We start from the raw sequence: 20,223 nt of genomic DNA on the forward strand, positions 1-20,223 counted from the left end.
GAGCTTTGTAAAAAGACAGCTGGATTCCTATAACTGTTTCTGCACTCATTTGTAATATGTTGCCTTGATTGAAGGATAGAAAGAAAATCTGGTCTCACACAGATATCTAGTTTAAAAGGGTGAAGTAATTTAACAGTCTTTTGAGATATCTGTGGATATTCATCTTTAATACTACACCAACACTCAACAAGTGATAGTTTCTTAAACATTAGTTGTAATGTAAAATTTGAAACCATATCAATTAACTTCATACTCTGTTACAATAAAATACATTAATCCATCTTGCATTTTGAATGGACCTTCTACTAATGCAAGATTTCATAATAGTACAGCCGTTTGGAAAATGTACATTTGGAATTATACAATGAGCTTGTAACTCAATCACACAAGTGTTTTCCTGAGGCCACTGTGGTACTTCAGGATGCAATAGAAATGCTTTATGTGTGCTCTTCAGGTTTTCACACAGAATATTAAGATGTAAGATATGTACTCAAAGGTAGAAATTTAATAAAATTAATAATTTTTACTGGCTTACCACGAACATTCTCAGGTGAATCTTGCTTTTATTTTTATTTTTATTTTTATTTTTTGGTACAGTGAGCAGGTGGCAATGAAGGATGTAGTGATTCCTGCTGAGGTTTGGGGACACTGCTTTGATGTGTCCTAAGGCACCAGCAGTTTTATCCACCGTTGCTCTTGCTCAATCTGTACAAAGGTTGAAATAGTGAAAAAGGCGGATAACGTCTTATTATGAAAACAATTCTGACCTTGCAAATTTTCTGAAAAGGTTTGAAGGACCCTCTAGGGGCTCACAGACCTTACTTTGAGAGACTCTGGCCAAAGGGTTCAGATGGCTCTACCCCATTGTGGATGTCTTCATTGGTAGAGTAACCACTGCTAACCAATTGTGGTCTGCTCCTCCCCTGAGTGGCAGACAGGCACAGTGTCATGAGCGGCACCAAATCTCTCGGTAGATGCATTCTTAAGAGGGTAAGACCTGGAGCCTCCAGGACACTCAACTTCAAAGTGTGCAGGGGCCTTCCTGGGTGTCTGGGAGATTCTCCATGGAGCTTCCCAAGGGGCATTTACTAAGATCTTTTGTTTTCCAGAGATCACTGATGACACTTCAAAAATGAATGAAGGAAAGAGGTCCCAGAAGACACCTAGCACACCATCAAGGGTCACACAAGGTAAAACTTGGAGATCACTAGTCCCAGAGTACAGTCACCAGGAATCTAAATTCAGAGCTGTTTTACACTAAGGCAATATTTCTTAACTTCTTTTTTTCATTATCACTGTGCTAGAGAGCCCTTCTGGATTTTTTTTCTTAATCAAGACCCTTCCCATGATATTTTACTACTACAAATGGATGTCCTTTATATGTAGTGTATCCATATGTATGTGTGTATATCTGCACTTTATAAGATTTTTCTCAATACTCAAAAATGAGTTTTTCCGCTCTTGGCATCAGTATCACCATTACTGAGAATGAATGTCCTAAGTATATTCATGGTACTGTACTGAAAGTACAGCTTGTCCAAAGTACAGCTTGATCCAACCCCTGGATCAAGCTTTTTCCTAGAATTCCAATCTCCATATTTCTCATGTGGCCTTTCTGGGAAAATTGAGAAGCGAAAAACTCATTACAAACACACATGTAACACTATGACTGGGCTTGTATAACTGGTGGAGTTGTGGGCACATGCTGGTAAAATCGTTGCCTGTTAACTAACCCCTCACCATCACTACCATTATTCACATTTCTGGAGTAAGTCGATACCACTATCCTTAGAGGGGAGAAAACAGCTGGATATTCTTCTGTTTGCTGGTGATGTGGTCATTGTCACAAAAATCACAGAACTCTCACATGACAAATGTGATTTTCAAACAACAAGTATCTAATTATTGTCAGGAAAATTGATTAAATTTTAATACCTTAAAATCTAAATGATCATTTTTAACAGTTTCTCCTATATTGCACTGGCTTTTATAGTAGTATTTTAACTTTTCTCATAGATAATTTTATTTTATTCTCACAACCATCCTTGGAGAAGATTGAATGACTTATTCCAATTTAACAGATGAGGAAATTGAGACATGGAAAGGATTAATGGGTTTTTTCAAGATCCCCTGGGTAAGGGCTGGCTGCCACAGGATTAACATCCTGGTCCCCAGGAACTCTTTTCAGGAGCCATCATTCTCCATAGAAAGGAAGGGGCAGAAAGAATACTGTCAAACCTTTGTCAATTCACTATAGCCCAAAATAGAAAACTGCTTATTCAAAAATTACTTTCTCATTACTTCCAAGATCCTATGGATAACAGAAATAAACTGTCTTTGGGAAAATCTCCCAGGACAGAGCATAAGCATAAAGAAGAAACTATTTGGTCTCTGTGGTGTGGACTGATGTTACCTTACTGTTATTATGCCATTCTAGGCCATAAATGACATCCAAGCCAGAAAAAGCCTTATGCTTTTTAAAATCATGATTTAACTTTTTTTCAACACAGAAAAGTTCCTGGACTTTTCTAAAAGCAGTGTGCTGTAACCATTAGGATTATGGTGCTGGCTCAGCACAGTGGCTCATGCCTGTAATCCCAGCACCTTGGGAGGCTGAGGCAGGAGGATCACTTGAGGCCAGGAGTTCAAGACCAGCCTGGCCAACACGGTGAAACCCCGTCTCTATTAAAAATACAAAAATTAGCCTGGGGGTGCATGCCTGTTATGCCAGCTACTCAGGAGGCTGAGGTGTGAGAATCACTTGAACCCAGGAAGCGGAGATGGGAGTGAGCTGAGATTATGCCACTGCACTCCAGCCTGTGTAACAGAATAAGATTCTGTCCCCCCAAAAAATTTTTAATGACATATTTTAAATGTTAGTTCTCTAGTATATTTCTGATCCATCTTCATTCAATCCCCAAATTCAATTTCCAGGTAAAATGGAGTACTTTTTTCACATAGGTCTCATGGTTTTCTTGCATTCTCAAAGTGATGGGAAAACAGGAAAAAAATTACTTAAAGAAGTATTGACATTACAGGTTTGTAGATCAATATTTGTAGCCATAAAAGATGTGGGACTTTTTTCTTTTTTAGAAGAAAGGAGAAAAGAATATGGTCAGTCAAGTTCAAAAAGAAAACAGAAAAAAAAACTCCCAAGAGGTAAGCAAGAAAAGTGAAGCGGTTACTCCCTTGGTGTTTATCAAGGCCTTCACGTGACCAGCTGGCATGACCTCCTCTCCAGCCACATGGCCACTCAGTTGTGCCTGGAGCACAGCCAGCCCCAACCTTGTCCCCTAGGCCACCCCATCAGTAGACTCCCCCACAAACTAAGAGAGAACCTAACACCAACTTGGTTTATACCTAGCCTTCTTTTCTCTTATCACAGGGAAGGAATGGGGTTGAGGTGCACACGAGACATCAGACAATTTTGAGATTAGGATTGTTTCCTGTCTAGGGTCAGAGCCCAGAAGAATAGGCACAAGAAACCTAAATCCCCAAGCAAGATTCAGACTTTCAGTTCCAAACTGGGATTAGATTTGGAGTCATAGAGTGTTCAGAACTACCTCAGCCAACCCATGCTTGCTTGCGTGTCTACATGCATGTTTCTATTCCAGTGCACAAACTGCGTTACTTGCAGAATAAGAAACAAAAAGGCTTCAGTTTTCTGGTTACTCTGCTTCATCCCACTTTTCTTCTTCTCCATGGTATTCTCTCCCTCTTCCCTTTCTCTGTTCCTTACGTTTTCCTTTCTTTTTTTTTAATTTATTTTGTACATTTTTTGTAGAGACCAGGTCTTGCTATTTGTCCAGGCTGGTCTTGAAATCCTGGCCCCAAGTGATCTTCTTGCCCTAGCCTCCCAAAGTTCCGGGATACAGGTGTGAGCCACTGCACCTGACCCCTTTTTCTTTGTTCTTTTACTCAAAATTATTGACAAAGGGCCTGAGATATGCCAGTCAGTGGGGATTCTCTTGGATTCTGTGCCTTTATGGGAGCCAGCCTGGGAAGGGATCTTGTCCCAGCTGCCAAACATGAATTAGGACACGAGGCTCGCTGCTTTGGAAATCCCTCTAATTTTTCTGCTTGTTCCCAGCATCCCTCAATCTTGGGGTCTGGCCTGGAAGGAAAGTCATATCTGCCTGCTTGGCCTTCTTCTCCCTGGCCTCTTCTTCCTGGTTCCCCACCCCACTGCCTCCCTAGGCTGGAGGAAACATACTCTGTCATTTTCCGAGTGTTTACTACTAATGACTTATAGGAAAACTTGACATTCCGACTTCCACAGTTTTCTTTTGATAGGTACAGGTAATTTTTGGAATTTACAAATTCCTCTTTGCTCCCAACAAATACTGTGCTTCAAGATTTTGTCTAAGCTTGCCAAAATGGCCTCAACTGAGCATGGCCTCTCAGTTCTAGCCAGCATCTTCCCTCCGCCTGAAACCTATTGATGTAATAATCAGGGAAATCTTTACTATTTGCAAGAATGAAAAATATATACTTCCTCAGCAGAAACCTGACAAGCTAGAAGGGATTGGAGTCTTATCTTTAGTCTCCTCTTTAGTCTCTCAGCCAAGAATTTTGTATCTGGCAAAACTAAGTTTTATGAATGAAGGTGAAATAAAGTCATGTTTAGACAAATAAATGCTGAGAGAATTTGTCACTACCAGACCAGCTTTATAAGAAATGCCAAAAGGAGTTCTAAATCTTGAAACAAAAGATTGATATGCACCAAAATACAAACTCTTGAAAGCATAAAATTCACAAGGTCTATAAATAACACAATGAAGAAAACAGAGTGTGTAGGTAACAATTAACATGATGACTGAAACAGTACCTCACATCTTGATATTAATGTTCAACATAAATGGGCCTAAATGCTCCACTTAAAAGATACAGATTGGCAGAATGGATACAAAATCACAAACCGAGTATCTGCTATCTTCAGGAGACTCACTTAACACATAAGGACTCATATAAATTCAAGATATAAGGGTGAAAAAAGATATTCCATGCAAATGGAAACGAAAGCAAACAGGAGTAGCTTTTCTTAGATAAAACAGACTTTAAAGCAGCAACAGTAAAAAACAAAACAAACAACAACAACAACAAAAAACAAAGAAGGTCATTATATAATGATAAAAGGATCAATCCAACAGGAAGATATTACAATCCTAAATTTATATGTAGCTAACACTGGAGTTCCCAGATTCATAAGACATTTACCACTAGACCTAAGAAAAGAGATAGACAACAACACAATAATAGTGGGGAACTTCAATATTCCACTGTCAGCACCAGAGAGATCATTGAGACAGAAAGTCAACAAAGAAACAATAGATGTAAACTACACTCTAGAACAAATAGACCTAATAAATATTTACAGAAAATTACATTCTTCTCATCAGCACATGGAACATTCTCCGAGACAAACCATATGATAGGCCACAAAACAAGTCTCAGTAAATTTTTATAAATTGAAATTATAGTTTGATGGGAATAACATTGAATCTATAAATTACTTTGGGCAGTATGGCCATTTTAAAGATATTGATTCTTCTTATCCATGAAGATGAAATGTTTTTCCATTTGTTTGTGTCCTCTCTTATTTTCTTGAGCAGTGGTTTGTAGTTCTTCTTGAAGAGGTCCTTCACATCCTCTGTTAACTATATTCCTAGCTATTTTATTGTATTTGTGGTAATTGTTAATGGGAGTTCATCATGATTTGGCTCTCTGCTTGCCTTTTGTTGGTGTTAAGGAATGCTTGTGATTCTTAACACTTTTATTTTTGTATCCTGAGACTTTGCTGAAGTTACTTATCAGCTCAAGAAGTTCTTGGGCTGAGATGATGGGGTTTTCTAAATATATAATCATGTCATCTGCAAACAGAGACAACTTGACTTTCTCTCTTCCTGTTTGAATAGTCTTTATATCTTTCTCTTGCCTGATTACCTTGGCCAGAACTTCTAATACTATGTTGAATAGGAGTGGTGAGAGAGGGCATCCTTGTCTTGTACTGGTTTTCAAAAGGAATGCTTCCAGCTCTTACCCATTCAATATGATATGGCTATGGGTTTGTCATAAATAGCTCTTATTATTTTGAAATATGTTCCATCAATACCTAGTTTATTGAGGGTTTTTAACATGAAGGGATGTTGAATTTTATCAAAGGTCTTTTCTGCATCTATCAAGATAATTACGTGGTTTTTATCTTTGGTTCTCTTTGTGTGATGGATTACATTTATTGATTTGCATATGTTGAAGCAGTCTTGCATCCCAGAGATGAAACTGACTTGATCAAGGTGGATAAGTTTTTTGATGTGCTGCTGGATTCGGCTTGCCGGTATTTTATTGAGGACTTTTGTATTGATATTCATCAGGGATATTGCCCTGAAATTTTCTTTTTTTGTCGCTTCCCAGTTTTGGTATCAGAATGATGCTGGCTTCATAAAATGAGTTAAGGAGGAGTCCCTCCTTTTCAATTGTTTGTAATAGTTTCAGAAGGAATGGTACCAGCTCCTCTTTGTATTTCTGGTAGAATTTTTTTTTTTTTTTCTTTTGCTTGCATGCCTGAATGCATGTATCTACTCCAGGGCACAAACTGTGTTACTTACAGAATAAGAAACAAAAAAATTCAGTTGTGAATCTGTCTGGTCCTGGGCTTTTTTTGGTTGGTAGGCTATTAAGTACTGCCTCAATTTCAGAGCTGTTATTGGTTTATTCAGGGATTCAACTTCTTCCTGGTCTAGTCGTGGTAGGGTGTATGAGTCCAGAAATTTATCCATTTCTTCTAGATTTTCTAGTTTATTTGTGTAGAGGTGTTTATAGTATTCTCTGATGGTAGTTTGTATTTCTGTGGGACCAGTGATTATATCCCCTTTGTCATTCTTATTGTGTCTATTTGATTCTTCTCTCTCTTCTTCATTAATCTGGCTAATGGTCTATTTTGTTAATTTTTTCAAAAAACCAGCTCCTGGATTCATTGATTTTTTGAGGGGAGTTTTTCATGTCTCTATCTCCTTCAGTTCTTCTCTGATCTTAGCTATTTCTTGCTTTCTGCTGACTTTTGGATTAGTTTGCTATTGCCTCTCTAGCTCTTTTTTTTTCTTTCTTTCTTTTTTTTTTTTTTTTTTAATGAAGTTTCACTCTTGTTGTCCAGGCTGGAGTGCAATGGTGCAATCTCGGCTCACTGCAACCTCCACCTCCTGGGTTCAAGAGATTCTCCTGCCTCAGCCTCCTGAGTAGCTGGGATTACAGGCATGCGCCACCACACCTGGCTAATTTTGTATTTTTAGTAGAAATGGGGTTTCTCCGTATTGGTCAGGTGGGTCTCAAACTCCCGACCTCAGGTCATCCACCTGCTTTGGCCTCCCAAAGTGCTGGGATTACAGGTGTAAACCACCACACCCAGCCTCTAGCTCTTTTAACTGTGATGTTAGGGTGTCAATTTGAGATCTTTCTAGCTTTCTGACATGGGCATTTAGTACTATAAGTTTCCCTCTTAACACTGCTTTAGCTGTGTCCCAGAGATTCTGGAATGTTGTCTCTACATTCATCACAGAATTAGAAAAAACTGTTTTAAATTCAATATGGAATCAAAGAAGATTCCATATAGCCAAGGCAATCCTAAGGAAAAAGAACAAAGCTGGAGGCATCACACTACCTGACTTCAAACTATATCACAAGGCTACAGTAACCAAAACAGCATGGTACTGGTACCAAAGCAGACATTTAGACCAATGGAGCAGAACAGAGACCTCAGAAATAACACCACACATCTACAACCATCTGATCTTTGACAAACCTGACAAAAACAAGCAATGGCAAAAGGACTCCCCATTTAATAAATAATGCCGGGAAAACAGGCTAGCCATATGCAGAAAATTGAAACTGGACCCCTTCCTCACACCTTATACAAAAATTAACTCAAGATGAATTAAAGATGTAAATGTAAAACCCAAAACCATAAAAATCCTGGAAGAAAACCAAGGCAATACCATTCAAGACATAGGTGAGGGCAAAGTCTTCATGACAAAAACGCCAAAAGCAATTGCAAGAAAAGCCAAAATTGACAAATGGGATCTGATTAAACTAAAAAGCTTCTGCACAGCAAAAGAAACTAGCATTAGAGTGAACAGGCAACCTACAGAATGGGAGAAAAATTTTGCAATTCACCCATCTGACAAAGGTTTAATATCCAGAATTTACAAGGAACTTAAACCTATTTACAAGAAGAAAAAAAGCCCATCAAAAAGTGGGCAAAGGATATGAACAGACACTTCTCAAAAGAAGACATTTACATGGCCAAGAAACATATGGAAAAAAAACTCAACATCACTGATCATCAGAGAAATGCAAATCAAAACCACAATGAGATACCATCTCATGCCAGTCAGAATGGCAATTATCAAGAGATCAGGAAACAACAGATGCTGTTGAGGCCATGGAGAAATAAGAATGCTTTTACACTTTTGGTGGGAATGTGAATTTGTTCAATCATTGTGGAAGACAGTATGGTAATTCCTCAAGGATCTGGAACTAGATATACCATTTGACCCAGCAATCTCATTACTGGGTATATACCCAAAGGAATATAAATTATTCTATTATAAAGACACATGAACATGTGCGTTTATTGCAGCAGTATTTACAATAGCAAAGACATGGAACCATCCGAAATGCCCATCAATGATAGACTGGATAAAGAAAATATGGTACATATACACCATAGAATACTATGCAGCCATGAAAAGTAATGAGATCATGTCCTTTGCAGGTACATGGGTGAAGCTGGAAGCCATCATCCTTAGCAAACTAACATAGGAACACAAAACCAAATGCCACAAGTTCTGGTTCATAAGTGGGAGTTGATCATTGAGACCAAATGGACACAGAGAGGAGAACAACACACACCAGGGCCTGTTAGGAGGTGGGGGGTGAGGGGAGGGAACTTAGAGGGGGTCAATAAGTGCAGCAAACCACCATGACACATGTATACTTATGTAACAAACCTGCACATTCTGCACATGTATCCCATTTTGGGGGGTTGTTTTTGGAAGAAAAATATTGAAATTATATCAAGTATCTCCTCAGACCACAGTGAAATAAAACTAAAAATCAACTCCAAAAGGAACTTTCAAAACCATACAAATAAATGGAAATTAAATAACCTGCTCCTGAATGATTTACGGGTTAACACTGAAATTAAGATGGAAATTTAAAAATTATTTGAAATGAATGGTAGCAGTGACATAAATTAACAAAACCTCTAGGATACAGCAAAAGCACTGCTTTTAAGAGGAAAATTTATAGCACTATATGCCTACATCAAAAATTCTGAAAGATCACAAACTGACAACCTAATGTCATGTCTCAAGGAACTAGAGAAACCCAAAGCTAGCAGAAAAAAAGAAAGATGAGAGCAGAACCAAATAAAGTTGACACAAAAAATAAAAAAGATCAATGAAACAAAAAGCTGGTTCTTTGAAAAGATAAATAAAATGGATAGAACATTGGCTAGAATAACCAAAAAAAGAAGAGAGAAGTTTCATATAAACTCAAACTAGAAATGAAACTGGAGACATTACGACTGACATCAGAGAAATACAAAAGATCATTCAAGACTACTGTGAACACCTCTATGCACAAACCTAGAAAGATCTAAAGGAAATGAATAAATTTCTGGAAACATACATCCCTCCTAGATTAAATCGGGAATAAATAGAAACCATGAACAACCAATAAGAAGCAGTGAGATTGAATCACTAATTTTTAAAATGCCAACAACAACAACAAAAAGCCCAGAGCCAGATGCACTCACAGCTGAATTCTACCAGACATTTAAAGAAGAATTGGTGCCAATACTACTGAAACTATTCCAAAAGGTTAAGAGGGAATCCCCTGACTCATTCTGTGAAGGCAGTGTCACCTTGATATCAAAACCAGGAAAGGACATGATAAAGAAACAACAGACCAGTATCCCTGATGAACGTAGTTGCAAAAATCCTCAACAAAATACTAGCTAACTGAATCCAGCAGCCCATCAAAAATATAATACACAATGATCAAGTGGATTTAATCCCAGGGATTTAGGGATGGTTTAACACATGCAAGTCAATAAATGTGGTACATCACAAAAACAGAATTTAGAACCATAGATCATTTCAATAGATGCAGAAAAAACATTTGATAAAATCTAGCATCCCTTTAGATAAAGATCCTCAACAAACTAGACATAGAAGGGGCTTACCTCAAAATTATAAAAGCCATATATGGCAAACCCACAGTCAATGTGATACTAAATGGGAAAAAGCCTAAAGCATTCCCCCTGAGAACTGGAACAAGACAAGGATGCCCACTTTCATCACTTCTATTCAACATAGTACTAGAAGTCCTAGCCAGAACAATCAGGCAAGAGAAAGAAAGAAATGACATCCAAATTGGAAAAGAAGTCAAAGTATCGCTGTTCATTAATGATATGATCATATACCTAGAAAACTCTAAAGACTCCTTCAGAAGACTCCTAGATTTGATAAATGAATTTAGTAAAGTCTCAGGTTACTAAATCAAATATACACAAATTAGCACGCTATACGCCAACAGCGACCAAGCTGAGAATCAAATCAAGAACTCAATCCCTTTTACAACAACTTCAACAAAAAAAAATAAAATACCTAGGAATATACTTATCCAAAGAGATGAAAGATCTCTACAGGGAGGACTTCAAAACACTGCTGAGAGAAATCATAGATGACACAAACATATAGAAACATATCCCATGCTCATGGATTGGAAGAATCAATATGAAAATGATCATACTGCCCAAGGCAATCTACAGACTGAATGCAATTCTTATCAAAATACCAACATCATCTTTCACAGAATTAGAAAAAATAATCTTAAAATTCATATGGAACCAAAAAAGAGCCTGCATAGCCAAAACAATTCTAAGCAAAAAGGACAAATCAGGAGGCATCACATTACCAGATTTAAAATTATACTACAAGGATATAGTTACCAAAACAGCATGATACTGTTATAAAAGTGATACATAGACCAATGAAACAGAATAGAGAACTCAGAAATAAAGCCAAATATAACCAACTGATCTTTGACAAAGCATACGAAAACATAAATTGGGGAAATGACACCCTATTTAATAAATAGTGCTGGGAAAACTGGCTAGCCACATGTAGAAGAATGAAACTGGATCCCTATTTCTCACCTGACACAAAAATCAACTCAAGATGGATCAAAAATTTAAACCTAAGACCTGAAACCAGAAAAATTCTGTAAGAAAACCTACGAAAAACTCTTCTGGACATTGACCTAAGCAAAGAATTCATGACTGAGACCCCAAAAGCAAATGCAACAGAAACAAAAATAAATAAATGGGACTTAAACTGAAAAGCTTCTTTGTAGGAAAGGAAATAATCATCAGAGTAAACAGACAACACACAGAATGGGAGAAAATATTTGCAAATTATGCATCCAACAAAGAACTAATATCCAGAATCTACAAGAAACTCAAACATTACAGGAAAACAAAAAATCCCATCAAAAAGTGGGCAAATGACATAAATAGACATATTTCAAAAGAAGATATACAAATGGCCAAAAAAGTCCGAAAAAATGCTCAACATCACTAATCATCAGGGAAATGCAGATTAAAACCGCAATGAGATACCACCTTACTCCTGCAAGAATGACCATTATTAAAAAGACAAAAAAAAAAAAAAAATGATGTTGACAAGGATGTGGTGAAAAGGGAATGTTTATACACTGCTGGTGGGAGTGCAAATTAGTACAACCTCTATGGAAAACAGTTTAGAGATTTCTTAAAGAACTAAAAGTAGAACTACCATTCAATCTAGCAACCCCACTACTAGGTATCAACCCAAAAGAAAATAAATCATTATATCAAGAAGACACCTGCACACATGTTTATTGCCATGTAGTTCACAATTGTATAGATACAGAACCAACCTGAGTGCCCATTGACCAATGAGTATGTAAAGAATATATAGTATATATACACCATGGTGTACTACTCAGCCATAAAAAAGAATGAAATAATGTCTTTGGCAGCAACTTAAATGGAGCTGGAGGCCATTATTCTAAGTGAGGAAATGGAATGGAAAACCAAATACTGTATGTTCTCACTTATAGGTGGGAGCTAAGATATTAGTACTCAAAGGCATACAGAATGATATAATGGATTATGGAAACTCAGAAGGGGGAGGGAGGAAGAGGAATAAAAAGCTATGTATTGGGTACAATGTACACTACTCAGATGAAGAGTGCACTAGTCTCAGACTTCAGCATTATATAATTCATCCATGTAACCAAAACCACTTGTACCCCAAAAGCTATTGAAATAAAAACAAACTAAAAAGAAAAATACATTTAATATTTTCAAAAATTTAGTGCCTATGAAACATTCATTCAGCAATGGAGTATAAGATGTGGGCCCGGTATGTGTCCTAGGTCCTGGGAACTCAGCAGTGAGAAAGACAGACACAAATCCCTACAGTAGTGGAGCTTGCGTTCTAATTGATACACCTATAATTCCTAAACAAAATGAGGACTTGAAAAAGAGAAATAGAAGGAAGTATTGTGAGTCTGGGGGAGAAGAAAGATACACACAAGAAAAGAGAGAAATATAGAGAAATTACAAGATAACTCCTGAAAGGGTAGGGGCTGGGAACATGAGAAGGGAGCTCACTAAACTAGTCACAAATCTGTTTGGTCCAGTGGCAACCTCACCTGGGCATGGCATCAAAGAGAAGCTCCAAGTGGTGGATAAGGTGACTGGAAGGATAGACGACTCAACCTGGAACTCAAAGGTCATGATGAGCGTCCAAAAGGCAAGAACTGAATGTGCCCAAAAGTCCAGATCTAAAGGTAAGACTAATGATGAAATCTGCTATTTGAATGGCTCAATGTATGAGGGTCTCTTGGAGCATGGAGGGTCAGATAGATATGTAAAGTCGATAGTAGAAGGAGGGAGATGTACAGACAAGAGGGACATGAAGACAGAGCATGGATCTGTTGATGTGACAGTGGTTGTTGGAAGAACTGTTCTCGGGGTGCTGTTCACCTTGGCTTTGCCAAGTGGATTTACATGACCACTCCCCAGTGTCTGCTGTTTTCATTTCTATATAGAGTCGCCACTACTCTCTTGAGTTTGGGAGACTCCTTTCTGGTTCTGGCCAACCCAGTCTTGGAAGTGGCACCAATCCTCAAAGTGGACACATTTGCAAGATTATTTTTTAATGTTTCATTTCTAGAAGTGAAGTTGCTTGGTCAAGTCTGCATTTTTATATTAGGACATATTTGTTGTCAAATTGCCTAAATTATCTGTTTATACTCCCTTTAACATCATACAGACACCTTTTCCCTCCACTTTCACCAACACTAGAGATAACAAGTTGTGTCTATGATGACTGCCAAAGGTGAAGAGTGATATTCCACTGGTGTTTCCCTTTGAATTTCTTTGCACTAGGCAGGTGATTGAACATGCTGTGGTAGGTTGTATTACAGTTCTCCAGCATTCCAGTGCCCCACCTCCTCAGAAGTCCACAGCCCTGCCCTGTGGACCCAGGAATGCCCATGTGATAACTTAGCCAAAGAAATGTGGACCCAAGTTAGAGAGCCACTTTCAGGCCAAGGCTTTAAAAGCCCCTTTTTCTCCTTTCTCTCTGCCCAAGACCAGGAATGTTCTAGACAGAGGCTGCTCTGTCTGCAGGAGCCATGAGTGTCAGTGATGTAGGGCTGAGCCTCATCTAATTTATGATGAACAAACAGCATGAGAGAGAAGTAAACCTTTGTCATTGTAAACCAGAGCTTGGCAATTTTTTCCAAAAAGGACCAGAAGATGCACCTACTCAACTCCGCCTTTGTAGCGTGACAGCAGCCAGAGGCAAATACATAGACAAATGGGTGTGGCTGTATCCAATAAAACTTTATTTACATAAACAGGCAGTAGGCCAATTTGGCCCTTAGACCATAGTTTGCTGACACCTGTGGAACATCATGAATTACCACAGCATTACCTAGCGTATCTTTACCAATTTACCTGTTTTTTAAATAAATTTGACATTGGAAATTTTTCTTTTGAGGGTCATCTGTTTGAATTTGCCCATTTTTCTATAGGACTAGCCATTTTTTTGTTTAATCAGTTAGAGAGATTAACCCTTTGTTATAATTATTGGAGTTTTTTCTGATTTTGTTTCTGTCTTTGAACTTAAGCTTTTGGTTGTGGAGCCATCTGCTTAGGTAGATAGACACATCAGTTTACCTTTAGCAGTATATTTTATGCCAGAGTTTCTCAATCTTGGCATTATTGACATTTTGGACTGAATAATTCTTTGCTTCGGAGGCTGTCCTGTGTGTCATCGGATGTTTAGCAACATCTCTGGCCTCTACCCATTAGATGCCAGTAGCACCTGCTTCCCAATCCTGACAAACAAAAAGATTTCCAAACATTGCCAGATATCCCCTGAGAGCAAAGTCACCCAGTGTTAACCACTGCTTTATGCCCATTACTTCCTCCTTAAAAAGCCCTTCCTATGTGATATTTATAAGGCCATACGGTAGCCCCCCTTTATAAGCAGTTTTTTGTTCCGTGATTTCAGTTACCTGGAGTCAACTGCAGTTTGAAAATCTTAAATGGAAAGTTCCAGAAATAACAATTTGTAAGTTAAAAATCATGTGCTGTTCTGAGTAGCGTGACGGTCTTGCACCATCCTGCTGTATCCCACTTGAGGATGTGAATCATCTCTTGATCCAGTGTGTCTTGCTGTATACGCAGCGCACCCATCAATCACTTAGTAGCTGTCTTGGTTATCAGATTAAAGAATCATAATAGTATCTGCAGGGGTGTCCACTACCCATGGTTTCAGGTATCCACTGGAAGGCTTGAAACATATGCCCTGTGGATAAGGGAGGGACTCCTGTACATCCCTTTATTCTAGTATTTGTAGTAAATGTATTGATATATATTAATTAGTGGAAATTTAGCTTCTGTAGTATTTTTAGTTTTTCTGTCTTTTAACATGAGCTTGCTGTATTTCCTTAGTCAATGCTGCAAGGAAGTCCTTTCACAAGGACTCATATGTAACTTGTCTCTCCAAACTGGTAGAAAAACAGGAAAAAATACTTTAAGGTTGTTAACATATGAGTCTTATAAATCTACGTTTGTAGCTATAAGTGATTATTAATTCTGCTTTTAGAAAAGAAAAAGGAAAAAGATATCTGTTAAAGTTCAAAAAGGAAATTTCAGAAAAATATTCACTGAAGAAGTAAGCAAGCCACAGCGCCTCCCCCTTGGGTTCCCCAGAGCCCTGGCCTCTGCTGCAGGCTCCACCCGCTGTCTCCTCTCTCGCTTCTTCCACCGTCCTTGTCCTCCTCCTCCGAAGTTGTTCTCCACCCTCATGGGTACCAGCTGAATTGGGTGCATCAGGAGTGCTGCCAGCCTAACCCACCCACTTTTGCATGGTGGCTATTTCCATACTTGGAAGGATTCTTTAACACAGAGCTGTACAGAGACCCAAAAATGATTAAGGATGATCACTAAACCTTTAAGTCAAGTTCTAAAATAAACTTCTATGTCTTCCATTCTAGGAATTAAAGGAAATCCTTATTCAAGCACAGCCTGACAGTGTTCTCGTTCCTTTTCCCGTGTTGGTTGGGACCCTGGGCTTGCTTCAGCCTCTCTGTCCCTCGGGCCTCTTTGCATCTCTGTCCTCTCCCTCCCGCTCCTCTTCTTGCATTTATTTTTCTTCTTCTTTTGTACCTCACTTCTTCAGCGTCATTTCTTGTCACCCTCTCTTCCTTTTTTAGTCTTCAGCCACATTGGCCCTTTTTATTCACTATCGAAGTATATAGTAGGTGCTACCCAAGGTGGGAACCCCAGACTGGTGTCATCTACAAACATGTGGGTTGCAGGTCTACAAGAATAAGGAGCTTGTAAACCAACTGTGACGCTAAGCACACTGTTTTCATAGCTAGACTCCTTAGTGGCGACAGCAGTGCATTGATTCTGATCAAGCCCCTGTCCCATCGTAGGTTGGAGCATTGAGTAGCACTGATGGATGTGCTTGCAGAAAATGCATGTATCCTAAGAGTACAGCTTGATGGATTCACACACACAGAAAAAGCACCCACATACCCAGCATGCAACTCAAGACACAGGATGTCACCAACACCCATAAACCACCCCTACCCATGTCTCTAGGGTCACACCAGCCTGATTCCTCACAGCATAGGTCATCAGATACTGAATGCTGCCACCTCGTTCCTGCTCAGTGCCTCCTCATATGGGCCCCCCACTCACCGCCCCCCCACCCCCAAAGCTAATCCCCTTATCCTCCTCCCTTTCCTTGCTATACACCCTCAGACCTCACCTTCTCTTTAAAAAAATTTATTTTAATTTCTGGGATACATGTGCGGGATGTGCAGGTTTGTTACATAGGTAAATGTGTGTCATGGTGGTTTGCTGCACCTATCAACCCATCCCATAGGTATTAAGCCCAACATGCATTAGCTATTTATCCTGGTGCTCTGCCTCCTGCTCCCCTGACAGGTCCCAGTGTGTGCTGTTCCCCTCCCTGTGTCCGTGTGTTCTCATTGTTTAACTCCCACTTATAAGTGAGAACATGCGGTGTTTAGTTTTCTGTTCCTGCATTAGTTTGCTGAGGATAATGGCTGCAAGCTCTAATCATGCCCCTGCAAAGAACATGACCTTGTTCCTTTTTATGGCTGCATAATATTCCGTGGTGTATATGTACCACATATTCTTTACGCAGTCTATAATTGATGGATATTTAGGTTGAGCCCATGTCTTTGCTATTGTGAATAGTGCTGCAGTGAACATACACATGCATGTATCTTTATAATAGAATGATTTATATTCCTTTGGGTGTATACCCAGTAATGGGATTGCTTGCTGAGTCAAATGGTATTTCTGGTTCTAGGTCTTTGAGGAATTGCTACGATGTCTTTCACAATGGTTGAACTAATTTACATGATCACCAACAGTATAAAAGTGTTCCTATTTCTTCACAGCTTTGCCAGCATCTGTTGTTTCTTAACTTTTTAATAATCGCCATTCTGACTGGCATGAGATGGTATCTCATTGTGGTTTTGATTTGCAGTTCTCTAATGCTCAGTGATGTGGAGATTTTTTTCATATGTTTATCAGCTGCATAAATGTCTTCTTTTGAGAAGTGTCTGTTCATGTCCTTTGCCCACTTTTTAAAGGTGTTGTTTGTTTTTTTTTCTTGTAAATTTGTTTAGGTTCCTTGTAAATTCAGGATATTAGACCTTTGCCCTCAGACCTCACCTTAAATGTCACTTCCACAGGGAAGCATTCTCTCTCCCAGCAGGTGGGGGTGGGTCTCCCTGACATGCCCTTGTGGAGACCTGCATTTTGTCTTCATGGCACTTATCTTAACTGTGATGAATGATCTATGTACAGCCTGTTCACTGTGCGAAAGTCAGGTGAGATCAGTAAGCGGATGGGTCTTGCCCGTTGCTGTATGCCCAGCTCCCCATGCTTCACTCAGCTGGTACTTCTTCATCAAGTTATGAATACCAGTATCTGGGCCCATCTGATTCATGTGTGTGAGTTAGAAAAAGGTGCCCCCACCTCAATTCACTACCTCATCTGTCACAGCCAATTCTTGAAACCAAACCCTTTTCTGCCGTCTTCTGGAAGATTGTTGTACTAAGCAGGTAAACTGATTCTGTTTCTTTCTTTTTTTTTTTTTTTTTTTTGAGACGGAGTCTCGCTCTGTCACCCAGGCTGGAGTGCAGTGGCCGGATCTCAGCTCACTGCAAGCTCCGCCTCCCGGGTTCACGCCATTCTCCTGCCTCAGCCTCCCGAGTAGCTGGGACTACAGGCGCCGCCACCTCGCCCGGCTAGTTTTTTGTATTTTTAGTAGAGACAGGGTTTCACCGTGTTAGCCAGGATGGTCTCGATCTCCTGACCTTGTGATCCGCCCGTCTCGGCCTCCCAAAGTGCTGAGATTACAGGCTTGAGCCACCGCGCCCGGCCAACTGATTCTGTTTCTAATATGAATCAGAGCACCCCTTAAAGATGGAGTCCTTGCTCAGGGCACAACCCATCAACTTTATGCAGAGGTCCTGATGACATATAAGTGTGTACATTACTTCACAGTTGGCAGAGCACTCTGATCTACATTTTGCCATTTAATTCCCATAATAAGTAAGTGTTATCAGCCCGTTTTACAGATTCAATTAAAGGGTAAAAGACTTGAATGAGCTAAAATCAACCTGTGTGTTCCAATTTCCATCTCTTTTTCCTTTACACTAAAAATGTACATGAACCCAGATTCCACCTCGTCTCAAACACTGATGGAGGCAGGAGCCCCAGCAAACGTTGACAGTTGTCCCTCAGCATCAGTTTTTTCTCCCTTCTGCCCTATCCGTAACTTCTCATTAAACACAGAGTATCTGTGCTGTTGTTACTTGTGTGATGTGGAGTCTCGTGGCATTTCTGATAATGTGGAAAGAGCGCTAGATACTGGGTCTGGCGTGTCTCAATTCCAATGCCAGCTCCACCTCATGTAATGTGGTGACCACCAGCAATTCTCTCTCCACATCTGAGCCCAAGTCCCTCATCTATAAAATGGGGACAGTCGTTGCCTTCTCATTCTTACACATTGTTGTGAGGATAGATGACACAGTGCATCTGCTGCTCTTACTATTTCCTTGACTATCACTTTTCCCCTCACCACCCCATCTCCACCCCCCACCACCCCATGCCCACCCCCCGCCATCCCCTTCCCACACCTCTCATGTATACATCATAGAGCTCCCAAATCATTCCCCAGGACTGTGGTCTTTCCATGCATAATTTCCACCTTGTGCTTCTTCCCCACGTTCTGTAGGAATTCCCAGAGTTGATCTTCTGGATTATGAGTTCTTTTTTTACTATGCCGCTATTCCTCGTCTGGATTCAGCTTTTCTTCTTAATTTTCTCCACCTCGCTTTTCCTTTCCCTGAGCTCTCTCTTCTCTAATTGCTTGCTTTTCACAGCAGGTTCCTCGTTGTTTACTCATGCTTCCTAATGGGGACCTAAATCCACCACTGCTGCAGCTCACTTTACAAAGGAACCAGCTGATGTTAAAGAGCCCCAAGCATCCCCCACAGGGTTCCTGGGGCTGCAGGGTTTCATCCTTCAAGGCCTGGTTGCTGAGATGAGTAGGTGAGACTGAGCCAAACTCAGCACTATTGGGAACAGGCCAGAAAGCTGCCCTGAGGCATAGGATAGTTGGCTTTGGAAGTCCTTGGGCCTGAAGGCCCCACTTCACTTGATGACTTGCCTCCACTGGGTAAGGAAGGGACTGATGCTTGTCCCCATGACTCTGCACATCAGCTTGCTCCCTGTGGCCCCCAAAACCACCCCCTGCTCCCTCATCTGCTTGTGAATGTGTTTGGGACGTTTGTGTTCACTAAAGCTGTATTCACCACAGGGAATTAGCGAAGACATTTCTGTGGGGACAGAGAACTGTAGAAGGTCCCCATAGCTGTGCTAATCTCCCTCAAGGTTTGCAATAGTGGTCCAGAGTCACCTGGAGCTCCGCCTTTCACTCACATTAGGAACCTGTGGCAGCAAGTTTCTCACTCAAATTTGATAACAGTAATTCACACTTAGGTAATCCTTCTAATAAGTGGCAGAGCCAGGATTATAAGCCCCTCCCACCCCCTAGTCTGGCTCCCAAGGACACGCTCTCATCTGCTGTGCCATATTTACTGAGTAGAGTCTAGAGACAAATGGTGGAGCTGGCCCCTCCGTGCAAGAGGGCCGCTGTTGAAACAAAGCTTTTCCCACCCTAAGTTCCCACACCCCCCTACCTTCCACCCCCATGCCTAGCCTTGCTGCCAGCCCCTGCTCCTGTGAGGCCAGGCATCCTGTAGGGTTCTGTCGGGGGGGATTACGTCCTCACTTCTCAGCATCCCTCCTTTCTCAGTCTGACTCTACCTGCCTTGTATCTTTCCAGAGAAATGAATGGCTTCTTCACCACTGATGCTGTTCCTCCCTCTTTCCATCAATGCTCTTGTTTTGCCATTTGTTTTCCTTTAGCTCTTTCAATAACAGTTTGAGGCAAGGGAGAGAGTTGGACCAGATGTTCTCCTAGGCTCATTTTAGGTGTACTGTCCTCTGTAACTCAACATAAGACATGGACAGCCCCTTCATTTCTCCCT

General features: G+C 40.2%; 1 protein-coding gene across 1 annotated transcript in view; it reads left to right on the plus strand.

Moving 5' to 3' along the window:
• The window catches only part of SP110 (SP110 nuclear body protein), a 53,725-nt gene that overhangs the window by 23,308 nt on the left and 10,194 nt on the right, over window positions 1–20,223 (plus strand). Inside the window, 2 exon segments of the mRNA XM_033229927.1 lie at window positions 1,110–1,190; window positions 12,745–12,894. Of these exon segments, the coding sequence (XP_033085818.1) occupies window positions 1,110–1,190; window positions 12,745–12,894 (231 nt within the window).

This window comes from Trachypithecus francoisi, unplaced genomic scaffold, assembly GCF_009764315.1.
Source record: "Trachypithecus francoisi isolate TF-2019V2 unplaced genomic scaffold, Tfra_2.0 Lachesis_group13, whole genome shotgun sequence".
NCBI lineage: Eukaryota > Metazoa > Chordata > Mammalia > Primates > Cercopithecidae > Trachypithecus > Trachypithecus francoisi.